Source organism: Buceros rhinoceros, unplaced genomic scaffold (genome assembly GCF_000710305.1).
Source record: "Buceros rhinoceros silvestris isolate BGI_N320 unplaced genomic scaffold, ASM71030v1 scaffold23126, whole genome shotgun sequence".
Taxonomy (NCBI): Eukaryota; Metazoa; Chordata; class Aves; order Bucerotiformes; family Bucerotidae; genus Buceros; species Buceros rhinoceros.
The window spans coordinates 2,776-14,107 of record NW_010419607.1 but is presented as its reverse complement, the minus strand read 5'-3'; the positions used below and the strand labels follow the sequence as shown (position 1 = coordinate 14,107).

At 49.9% G+C, this 11,332-nt stretch overlaps 1 protein-coding gene across 1 annotated transcript; it reads left to right on the top strand.

The window, feature by feature from the left end:
* Positions 1-1,210: 1,210 nt before the first annotated feature.
* On the top strand, positions 1,211-10,910 carry SH3BGRL (SH3 domain binding glutamate-rich protein like; the record flags this gene model as incomplete). The annotated part of the gene is made up of 4 exons (XM_010139019.1): positions 1,211-1,230; positions 4,071-4,256; positions 6,553-6,633; positions 10,583-10,910. Coding segments are annotated over 4 exons (320 nt in total), but the record flags the coding sequence as incomplete, so codon positions are not given.
* Between the last annotated feature and the right edge of the window lie 422 nt (positions 10,911-11,332).

Genomic DNA, 11,332 nt, shown 5'->3' with positions numbered 1-11,332 from the left:
GATGTGGTTGTGTTTCCTTATCTAGAGTCCAGAAGGCTGGAACTGGAAATGGTTAAAAAAACCCTTTTAGAGCTGGTTTTGTCTTTAAACTAGATGGAGAAATGTAGAAGATCTCGATCCGCTGTAGGGTGCTGCTTCTCTGCTGTCCTGACACTGGACTTGGTTGGGAGAAGCTGCTCAGGTCACGTATTCCACCGGAGCTGGATGCTGCAAGTGATGATAGAATCATGGCTGGGGATTTATAGGAAATCTCTTTAAAGTTCTTTTAAATCCTTACAACAATGTATGAGCCATTTAATCGCATCTTTGGGGGATGGTTTTTTTCCTACGTGGAGGTCAGGACACGGGACCCACAGAAATGGTGGTGAATGCCCCGTGCCGAGTGCCAGAGCAGCAGAGCTGCAGCCACGGTACCGGCACAGGGAGGTTTGTTGTGTGATCAAAACAGCAGCACTCAGTCTGTAGCTGTAAGGTTACTTCGTATTCCAGTGGTCCATTCTGTCTCTGGAACAGACACTGAAAGCCAAACCGAGGTGAAAATGGATTAATTTGGTTACATGTCTCCATCCCGCCACCTCTTCCGGGGTTTTACCCCCAGCTCCATTTTGCTCATTCCCATCTGCTCCTGCCCTCAGCCTCTTTCCTTCTTCATAGTTGTCTCCCCCTCCCTGTCCATGATTTCTCTGTTACTCTTGTGCTTTTGTGTCCATCCCGGAGTCCTGCCTCTCCCGTGCTGGTCCCCCAGCTCCAGGGCCCTGCCACAGCAGCCTTGCTCTGGGCTCCCCAACTGCTGTGCTGGTTCCAGCTCTCCGCTGCGCTGCAGAATGTGTCAGGAGCACACAGTATAAACAAGGATTGTCGTGTTTGCAAACTGTGCTTGGCTGCTGCTCACGGGCCAGAATAGCTTTAGACACAAGTTGTTTGCTCAGGACGAGGTGCGGTATCTGGAAAGGCTCTGGCTGGTGTCCGCACCCAGTTGGCAACTGGGAGAGGCTTTTTTGGGAAGCGAGTGCTGCACGTTGACAGCAGCATCCTGAAGAAAGGCTTCTTGCACCTTCCCAAACATGGGCAGCAGGAACCATCTTCCAGGCTCTTGTCCCAAGGAGACGAAGACTGAAGCCGCAGCAGGCATCTCTGGCTCTATTTTAGACCCTTCCTGTGGTATTCCAGAGATTAATAGAAGGTTTCTAAATAAAATCCCATAAAGTAGGGGGATCTGGCAGCCTGTCTGTCCTGCCCAGCGGTTGGTGCTGTGTTTCTCTGGAGCATTTAATGCTCATGGGTAAGTGCTTGTCATTGTGGTCAGGCTTGTCCAAGGAGCCAAGAGGAAGACGTGGCCTCTTCATCTTCCAACTTGTTTTTTTTTTCTTTGGTCAGAAAACTAATTTGTTGAGCTAATATTACTTATGCATCGGCACCAGCTTCTTGCTTTTCTTTCTATTCATCATGTTGATGCACCATCTCAGTGGCTTTGCTGGTCTGGCCCTGTCAGAGCTGGTGCTGCAGGGGAGGCCTGGCTGGGCGGGGTCTGCCTGTGAGACCGACCTGAGCTGCTGCCAGGGTATGTGTATGGCCAGGAGGCAGTCGAATAGTAAAAATCATTTAAAAAATAATGAGGCTTCTTGAGGCAACTGAATAATAAAAACCATTTAAAAAATAACGAGGCTTCTCAGGAGAGCAAGATGCTGATTCCTGACCAGCTTTGAGGTCTTGTTTTATGTGGCAGAGTGTGTAGTTTAACAGTAGATGGGGGTAAAACCTTGGGTTTCTTAAAAATTCTGGGACATCTCAAAGGATATTCTCACTAAGCAGCATATTTTGGACAAGTTGAGGGCCTGAGACTAATGAAAACTGGCTGGATCTGTACTTCACAGATGGAGGGAAGTGGTTAATTAAAATATAAACTAGTTCGGAGGAAAAAAAAGTCCATTTATTCCCAGGTCAGTATGTTGCCTTAGGTGCCAACCACTGGTGGAGAGGTCTATGCTTACAAAGGCCTTTCCCTTGTTTTAGTTCTCCAGGATAGTTCCTGGAGGAAGTGCTCAGGTTTTTTTCTCTCTGAGCTGTGTGGCACCATGGAGAAAAACTTCCCCTGCCTGCTCCCACCTGCCGTGACCTCCATTGTTAAAGGCAAGCGGAGAAACCTCTTACCAGGAGATTGGATTCTCTGTGAAATGTTTTCCTCTACAGCCTGTAACATGAATCATTTCCTCGGGGTGGGATTAACTTGTCCATATTTATTTATTTTTAGCCATGATGAAAATTAGCGAATGCCCAGCAATGTTCTTTTCGTTAAGGGTACAGGGGTGCTGGGTGGTGGCGTTCAGCAGCTCCTCTGCTGATGTGTGAGGAGGAATTACATGGGCTCCCACAGCCCTGGGCAGCAGCTGCCCTGCTGAAGGTGGGAGCATGTTTTTCCTCCGTGGGGAGAGCAGGGTCAGTCCCTTTGCACTATGCTGAGCTGGATGCAGAGGGAGATCTGTCTATCTAGGCTTTTTAACAACAATCCAGTCCACCCAAGGTCGAGTTTAACCTGAACTGGTTCCCTGTCGTGGCTGGTCACACAGCCAGCAGAGACGACTCCCCCGGAGCTGCTGAAGAACAGGTCAATGGATTACTAAAGACTGCCATGACTTGGCTGTCTCCTCTGTGGAGACACCAGGCCCTGCTCTCCCAACTGCACCCTTCCAGGGCACCGCTTCTCCTGCACTAAAACCTCCCTCCAGCTCCTGGGACAGCTCCGTGCCCTGGGGATGCAGAGCCGGGGGCGCAGGCACCATATTTGGCTCTCGGCTGGCTGTGCCCTGACCTCGCCGGGAGCTGCCTCTGTTCCCTTGGCCGTATATGGAGAGGCTGGTCGGGGGGCAGGGGCCGGCTTGGATTCGAAGCACAGGCCCCATATTTGGCTCTCGGCTGGCTGTGCCCTGCCCTCGCCGGGAGCTGCCTCTGTTCCCTTGGCCGTATATGGAGAGGCTGCTCGGGGAGCAGGGGCTGACTTGAATTAGAAGCAGCGCAACATCTGTATGAAGCGCTGCTTTTGTTGCATTGAGCTAACGAGGCTCAAGCCAGGCCTTGGTCTGGTGTTGTAGTGAAGGGAACAATTCAAAGAGAACAAATTTCCCATTAAAGCCCATTTTTTTTTTTTGTTTGCAAGGATAAACATGGTTATAATTTCCTTTCTGGTGGTAAAGTCATGCAGAGGAAGAACAGAGCACAACCAGAACATCTCTCTGTCAGGAATTCAATAATTCATATATGACAGTAATAAAACCCACCTTTCCTGTAAAAGCCAGCACAGTCTTGGCTGCACAGATGCTGCTTTTCACTTGGGTGCTGTGTGAGCTCACGGAAGATGGGCTGTGTCTGGGCTGAGATCTCATCCAGCCTGCGCAGTCGGTCCCCTGGGACTTCTTGAGACGAGCAGGGTCAGGAACATGGGCTCGTGGCTCTCCAGAGACTGTATCCACCACTAAAACCTGGAGTGGAGCAAAGATATTGGTTTGGGGTTTTTTTTGTCCAAAGAAACATGAGCCAAAATTGCTTTAGTATCTTACTTTTAGCGCCAACTCAGCGAGGTCTCTGTCGGGAAGTCCCACGGCAAGGGCCGTGGCCAAAACTGTGGGCTCTGGGATGGGTGAATTCAGCCTGTGCTTCCAGGGGCACGAATGAAGCAGGTTGTACCTTCAGTGGCCCTCTAGCAAACTTCACTGCACCTGGAAAAGCAGCATTCCCCCCCAAAAAATGTAAAGGCGACACAGCCTCTGGAGGGGACTGCTCACACCTCTGCTTGTGGCTGGAGACCCTGAACCTTCACAGCTCTTGGCTGTGTACAGGGACAGTGTCTCTAGACTTCAGCCTGTTAGGTTATACAGGAGTCAAAGCAAGGCTCAGATGTGTCTCTTTAGAAGATATCTTTATATTCTAAGAATTTTCATGCCGTTTCCATTTTCCACCTGTCTCGCACCCCCTTGTTCCCACATTGAACCCTGGATTTGTTTAATAGGCAGCAGAAAAATTGGCTTGTACTGATTTTGATGGCTTTCTCTCCCTCCGTCCCTCTTTTGTGACAGATTAAAAAGCAGCAACAAGATGTGTTAGGTTTCTTGGAAGCCAACAAAATTGAATTTGAGGAAAAGGATATCGCCGCCAACGAGGAGAATCGGAAATGGATGCGTGAGAACGTCCCTGAAGACAGCCGGCCAGCGAGTGGGAACCCGCTGCCGCCCCGGCTCTTCAACGACAGCCGCTACCTCGGGGTAAGCTTTGGCGCCAGCTCTCCCGCTCTGCTCGTCCCACTCCTTACCCGCTGCCATAGCCTGTGGTCGCTGTCGTATCAGCAGGGAAGCACGTGGCCAGCTGTACACTTGATGTGCAAACCGGGAAGGTGGTAGACATTTATTCCTCCTCCTCTTGGTCTTTTAATAATCATTGGTTTTTGAGTACTCCAGTTCCGCCACAGAGGAGGGATTAAAAACAGAATCTCCTGGAACAGGCCTACCACCACCTTGCAGTGTATATATATTTTTTTCCCTTCTCATGGCTCTGAAGGTTTACAGGGCTTTTAATTGTCATGTTCATCGTAATCGTGAACTAACGCTTCGCAGAAATCTGACCCTGTTGCACCAACCTCTTGTCCTGTAACAAGTTCAGAGGGCTGCTCTGCTCTGTCTATCTGTTTGCCGATACGTGCGGAGCCCAATTCACTCTGAGGTCTGTTCATCTTCCAAAAGAAGGGGTGTCTGCCATGATCACCAGCCAGTTTTCTGATCCTTCCTGGCATCAGGTTTTGGGTACCGCTTGCAGAATGAAGGCTGTTGCGCTCCACTCACTCCAGTGCCTTGAACAGATTAAAACTCATGCTGCAAATACAATTCCTACTTGTCATTATTTTAATGCTCGATCAAAAGGAGGTTGCCCTGAAGCACTTCTAGTCCTAGGCCATGCTTGGATGATTATTAGATTAACTGTTAATTTTATTTTTAAAACTTAACGTCATCTGAAAAGAACTCGCAATCCACATTCCTCCAGTGCTGTGTGTCGGTCTCTAAGTCATTCTGCAGCCTGGTCCTGACCTGTAAAGTGTGTGAGTCAAAACCTGCTGGTTCTGGACCTTGGCGAGGTGATTCTGTGGCTGCTGAATGAAATTATTCTCAATGCTCGTTCTGGGACAGGAAGAGAAGAAGCTGTGAGCACCTAGAGCTGCTCAGAGCCACTCCCAGTATATCACCAACCATAACTCCACCAGTTTGGAGTGGAGTCCTTTTGGGGAGAGCAGTGTAGCTGCTTCAGACCCATTCATGCCATGGGCTTATTTCATCCCAGAAATTTTGGTTGATGGCTCTTTGAACGTTGGGAGCTCAGTCAGTTTGTGTAGCTGGATTCACGCTGAGCTTTCAGGACAGCCAAAGTTAATTCTATCCCCACACACTTGAACCTCCTTGTGTCTTTATCTGATCCATCTCAGACATGAACTTCCCTGTTTGTTTCATCTGATGCAGCATAACTGGCAGAGGAGTGAGCAAATGGCCTTTTGTTGGCCCGTGTGCAGCAGAACACTGTGGCTGTAGCTGCTGCGTGAGCTGGCAGGAGCCCTGCTCCTTAGTCGTGGGCGTTCCTGGCCTGGGGGACGCTGCGAAGCAGACAGACAGACTATGCACCAGCAAGATAAACAGCCCCTTTGTTATCAAGCTTTTCATGCAGTGAAAAGCTTCAGGGAGGATTTGACATAATCGAGCACATTTTGACCAAACTGGCACCCGAATGCTGCCTGTACAAATAACTTGACATCTCTAGTCTCTGGGCAGTGTGAATCCTGTGCTTCCCACTGTGTCCCTCCTGTGCTCCTGTGCCTTCTATCCCTGCTGCCACAGCCTGTTCTGAGAGCTGCCCCTGCTCTGAACACGCTACTGCTTTCAAACAGCGACTGCTGCTTCTTCGGCTTCGCCTACCAGGCAGGCAGGCGGGCCAAGCAGCGTGCCCTTAACGGCAGCTCCCCTCCCTGACTTCAGCCCCAGTTGCTCTGAGCTGCTGCCTGGCCTCGGGTTTTGCAGCCAGGACTCCTGCATCGAAACATTCCCCAGCAGAGCTGGAGGAAGCTGGTTCTGTTGCATCAGTTAAAAAGGGAGGTTTAAATTTAACTTTTAAGAGTTAATGTCTGTTGTTGCACTGTTGCCATTGCTGATGAGTAATCAGCAACAACATCTGGGGACACCAGTGGTGTTCCTGGTGACAAGGGACGGGCTCAGCCACTCCTACAGGAAGGAATCCATGCCAGACCAGTGACACCAGCTACCTTGCTGTGGAGGCTGTTCCTCTGGGAAAGGTGGAAGCGCCTCAAGATGCTACTGATACTGAAAGTCCCGGCTTGTCGCTTCTCAGGCAGCAGTGTCAGAGCTGCTGGTCAGTGGCCGAGGTGACACTTTGCTTTGCAGTCAAACACAGGAAGCAGTTTGCTGGGTGTGGGTTGGGTGACACCAAACTGAGCTGTGATAATTTCTAGTGATTCATGCTTTGTCTCTTGTTTCCACCCTGCTCCCTGACCCCCCGGTGAAGGACTACGAAGCTTTCTTCGAAGCGCGAGAGAACAACGCGGTCTATGCATTCTTAGGCTTGACTGCGCCTCCCGGTTCAAAGGTAGGTGTGGGCGTTCCTCATCCTAACCTGCATTTTACACCCTGTTCTCCTCTGCTCATAGGATATTTTAGGTGTCCTGTGGTTGACCCCAGTCAGTCCACCTGCCAGTCTGATACTCAGTCTCCAGGGACTAGCTTTCAGGCTTCAACATCACAGCAACTCGCTGGTGTTGTGTGCCAGTTGATGTGGAGGACGCTGTGTTCCCTGGAGGCATCTTCCTCCCTCAACCGGAAGATACTCCATGCTTGGTACAGGTGCTCTCTTGGTGTCCTCACTGCAGAGCCACCACCCTGCTCCTCCTGAAGTTCACGGAAAGGTTTTCATTGCTCTGGAAAGAAGAGCTGGGCCAAGGTCTTCACTAGTAATAGTTGTCTCATACCATTGGATTTATTTTTTTATAGAAGGCTCTGGGAGCAAATGGAGGAGTAGTTAATACTACTGTATTAACTGTAGATTGCGCAGGAAATCCAAATGAAAAAAATAGTCACAAACCCAAAGAATTATCTCAGTTCAGTGACAAAACTTAATTCATGTGAAATTTTGGTGAGATTTTTGTGCTAGAAAATACCTTGAAACTGGAGACACTGTTTTTGAAATAGTGTGGTCTTGCTTCAGAGTCACTTTTTCCTCCAGCTTGTTATCTGAAGCCTTGTTTTCCTTTGCCAATTACCAACTCAGTTGCTGCTTTACGGGTGCAATGGGCTGGAATTCTCCTTTTGATTTTGATAGGACAGGACAAGCCTGCTTTATACGTTTCACTTGACAGCAGCAGGATCCTCCAGGTCACTTCCAGCTCTCTTGTGCCAGTGGATAAACACGCCGATTCCTTTCAACTTTATTCATGTGAGAGCTGAAGGTCAGGCTGAGCACATCGCTAAGAGACCTAATTTTAAAGGTGGATGGAGATCCATCAGTAGCGAGCGTTATGAGATGTGTGTCAGACTGAAGCAGTTTTGGGAGCCAAATTAATTTCTAGCAGTAGCTCCACCAACATGAATGGTGTAGTGAGGCAAAACAGAGAGCTGCAGAGAGCAAAACCCATGACACGTGTTGCAGCATCACACGTGGCCGGCGTCAGGGGGCCAAGCCGCAAACACCGCAAGTCAGGAAAATCCGACTAGATTTCTCGGTACATCTGCACAGCACTGCACAGAGCGTGCAGGATGGAGCCAAGGAGTGAGAACACAGCCCTGAGACCCCGGCGAATGGGAAGGGCTGTGCATTTCCCCTCCAGGGAGCACGGTGGTACGGGTGAGATGCTGCTGCTGTAATGGGTGACGTTTAGGAGCATTGCCGCGTACCCAAGCTGCCGGAGTGAGGAGTGGTCTGCATGGCTGCAGGTTGCTCTGGTCTGTCCTAAGGATGCTGTGATTCCGTCCTCACCTGAGGAGAAGGGGACTTTAAAAGGAGTTGTTACAGGGCACTTGTGCTCTGCTGAGTTTTCACACTGCTCACTGCAGCTTGGGGAGGTGGGTTTGAGCTGCTCTGCATGAGCAACATGGTGCCCAGCACATTCTACTGCTGCTCTGACTTTTGGTGCCCATCCCACCATTACATGATGTCGAATCAAGTTGCTGCTGCTGCTGCTGCGGAGGAGGAGGAGAAGCTGGTTTGTCTGCTGAACTTGGCATTTACAGCGTAACTGCGTCCAGCTTGGATATAATCTCGTAGTTAATGACATTGCATCTGCCCCTGCTGCTACATTGAATGGAAGGAGTCTGGGATCAACCTGCGTGCGATTGTGAGAAAGGACCTTGACAGCACACCAGCAATGGGCATTATGAGAGACTGGGGAAGTGTTTGACTCTGAAGGTGCAGAGTCAGTGCTGAACGAGAAGTGAGCGTGGGAAATGCAAGGAACTAGTTCCTGAGCCCTGGTGCTTTGGTTTATGCTTTGGGCACTGCGAGTACAGCTGGACCTACAGAACCCAGGAAAGGCTGGCATTCATTTATCTTAAATACCTCCGCTGCAAGCAACGTGGGTGGTTTTAAAGGGAGAGGGTTCCGTGAGTTAAGGGCTGTGATGAATTATTTAAGGGCTGAGCATGCTCTGTGAAGAAGAAATAAGGAAAAGTATGATGGAGGGACAGCATCAGGTGTGAAACACTGAGCTGTTCCCAGGTAGCTTCCAAGGAAGTGGCGTTGAACCTTCCAGATGAAGAGTTACCCCTACCTACTTTCCTGGGGATGAGGGAAATCCCAGGGATCTTCTCCAGCTTACCACTGCCTGTTAGGAAGAGAAGTACTTTGTCTTGTGTTTTTTGGAAGACAAAAACCCCAGGAGCTAGACGTCACCTCTCTAGTGCCCACAACTGGTAGTGGGGTTGGTACAGAGCTGAGGGAACCGCCTCCTCTTTCTTACCGTTCGAAGAACCACTTGTCTGTTAGAAAACATCCTTGTTTTTTTCCAGGCTTTGTAGTTGGTTTTAATCTTCCCTTCATTCTTCACCTGCCTTTTCTGCCGTGAATGGATAGCATGCCCTCACACCATGATGATATCCCGGCTCTGCTCTTTGACCCGCAACGTGCAGCTGGAGGAGCGGAACGCAGCGCGGCAGAGCGGTGGGCCTGAGCCAGCGGGCCCAGTGAGGCTGTTCCCACGCCCCTGAGTTAAACGGCAGCTTGGGCAGCCAGCCAGGAAAACCAGAGATCCACCACGGCGCAGCTGAGGGAGATAGGTGTGGTGCTTCCTGCCCTGCAGGCTGGGGTCGTCCCCTGTGTCCCCTCTTCCAGTCTCCTCAGAAATTCCCGTCCCAGTACTTCCTCCTCTTGTTTGTGATTCATTTAGCATCCTGGCTCACGTTAACGATGATACTGTGGAATCTGTTACCTTCAGTATTTCTACACAGTCACAAAAGCAAACAGCTCCATTACATGAAAATTGAGCTTAGCAGATGTCAAACTTTTTCCTTTAAAGTAGCCCCCCACCCTGGGGTGCTGCAGTGAGTGCACTGGGACTGCTCAGCTTCCTGCAGGCCTTGGTGCTGCTAACAGATAATTTCCTCTTCAGTCAAAAGTCCACTTGTAGAAACTATCCTCAGAAAAAAGTCCATTTGCGTTTCTTCTGCAGTCATTCTGTCCCCACTGCGGGGGAGAGGCTGAAGGAAGACTGGAAAATGCAGCTGCTGTTTCAAATGTTCACTCTGGAACACACTGGGATTTGTTAGCAGTGGGCTGCTGTGGCTGCTGAATTGCTCAAGCTGTTGCTTTATCTCAGAAGCTTCGTAGGAGCTGAAGGTCCCTCAAAGGTGCATAGGCATGGAGAGCTGGTGGCCTGCAGGAGTGGGTGGCCGCTGTCTGGCTCCGCCACAGGAGGTGGGACTCCTCAGCAGTGCCAGTGCCAGGACAGCCCTGCTGCCAGCCCCGGGACACAGCTCACGAGGGGCTCTTGTGGTGGAGCAGCTCCGAGCTGTGACTGAGGCCTCGCTGCCCTGATCACCCTTCTGAGGGCTAAAGCTCAGCTCTGGGTGCTGGTCGTTGGGTTCAGTTCAGAAGGGAAATCACGTCTCAGCTGGGACATCTTTATTTTCCTCCTTTTTTTTGTTTTCTATGTGGAGTCTTTTATTAATTAAGAATTCCATTTAACCAGAGTTCTTCAAATAATCTCTAAATACTTCTTGAGTCCTAACATAAAACGAGGGATAACTCGCTATATCTGATCTTCTTGTTTAACCTTTGATGGTCAAAACCATCTGTGGGCACAGGTTGGAATATTCCTGCGGGTCCTGTGTGAGCTAGCTGGGAGTTGGAGTTAAAGCCAGCCCCGTGTGGGACGGGTTTTACAGTGTCACTGCAGGTGGAGGGGACTTTTCTCTCGAGCTGGCTTCAGCGCTGCTCCCCTCAGCCACGTGCTGCTGTGGTTGGTGTGAGCTCCAAGGTGTAACAGAGGTGTGTGCAAGTCGTCACCTTCCGTAAAGCACTAACGTGCGTCACTCTCTTCTGCTTTCAGGAAGCCGAAGCGCTGGCGAAGCAGCAAGCCTGAATTTTCACTGCCTTAAATGTTCTGTAAAGGGAATTTCCACAGCTTTTTATACGATAGTAACAATTGTCTCTGCTTCAAGACATGTAGATGTGATTTCTAACGTTTGATTGGTGCTTGCAGCATTCACCGTGTAACACAAACCCGACCATGAGACGAAAAGGGGACCTTAAAGGTAGAGAGCACGGAGCGTGTTCTTACAAAGCTGGGAGCATAGGAAACCGAAGCAATTAGAAGGATGATTTTTCACGTAGTTTAAACTGTCTTGGCAATTTGTCCATTTTGTGTCAACTTCAAGAAACAATTTTAGTCCTAATAATACAGGAGGGGGGGTTGTACCCAGAGATCCAACGGCTTAAAATCGGGAGAACAAGCAACAGCATCTCGAACCTTGTTGGATACTAATTCTAGTGCCTGTGCTGCCCCAAAACTGTTCTGAATGATGCCGTAACCTTCCGGTGCCTGTTCTGGTTTTGGGTGAAATTGGGTTTGGTACCGTGCAGTAGAGCCATTGCCGTCACTGTCGACCTTCGTGCTGTCCTTCCCTGGTGTGGTTATTTAGGGTTTGTGTTGTAACATGCTGTACAGATGATAAACCCCGAACCACGCCATGGATTTCTCACCGCAGTGATCCGCCTGGGCTCTTTAGAGAAAGAAAAAGGGACACGGGCCGTGGGCAGCCTTTCCCTCGGCCAGCCCATCACCCTGAGCATGACTGGG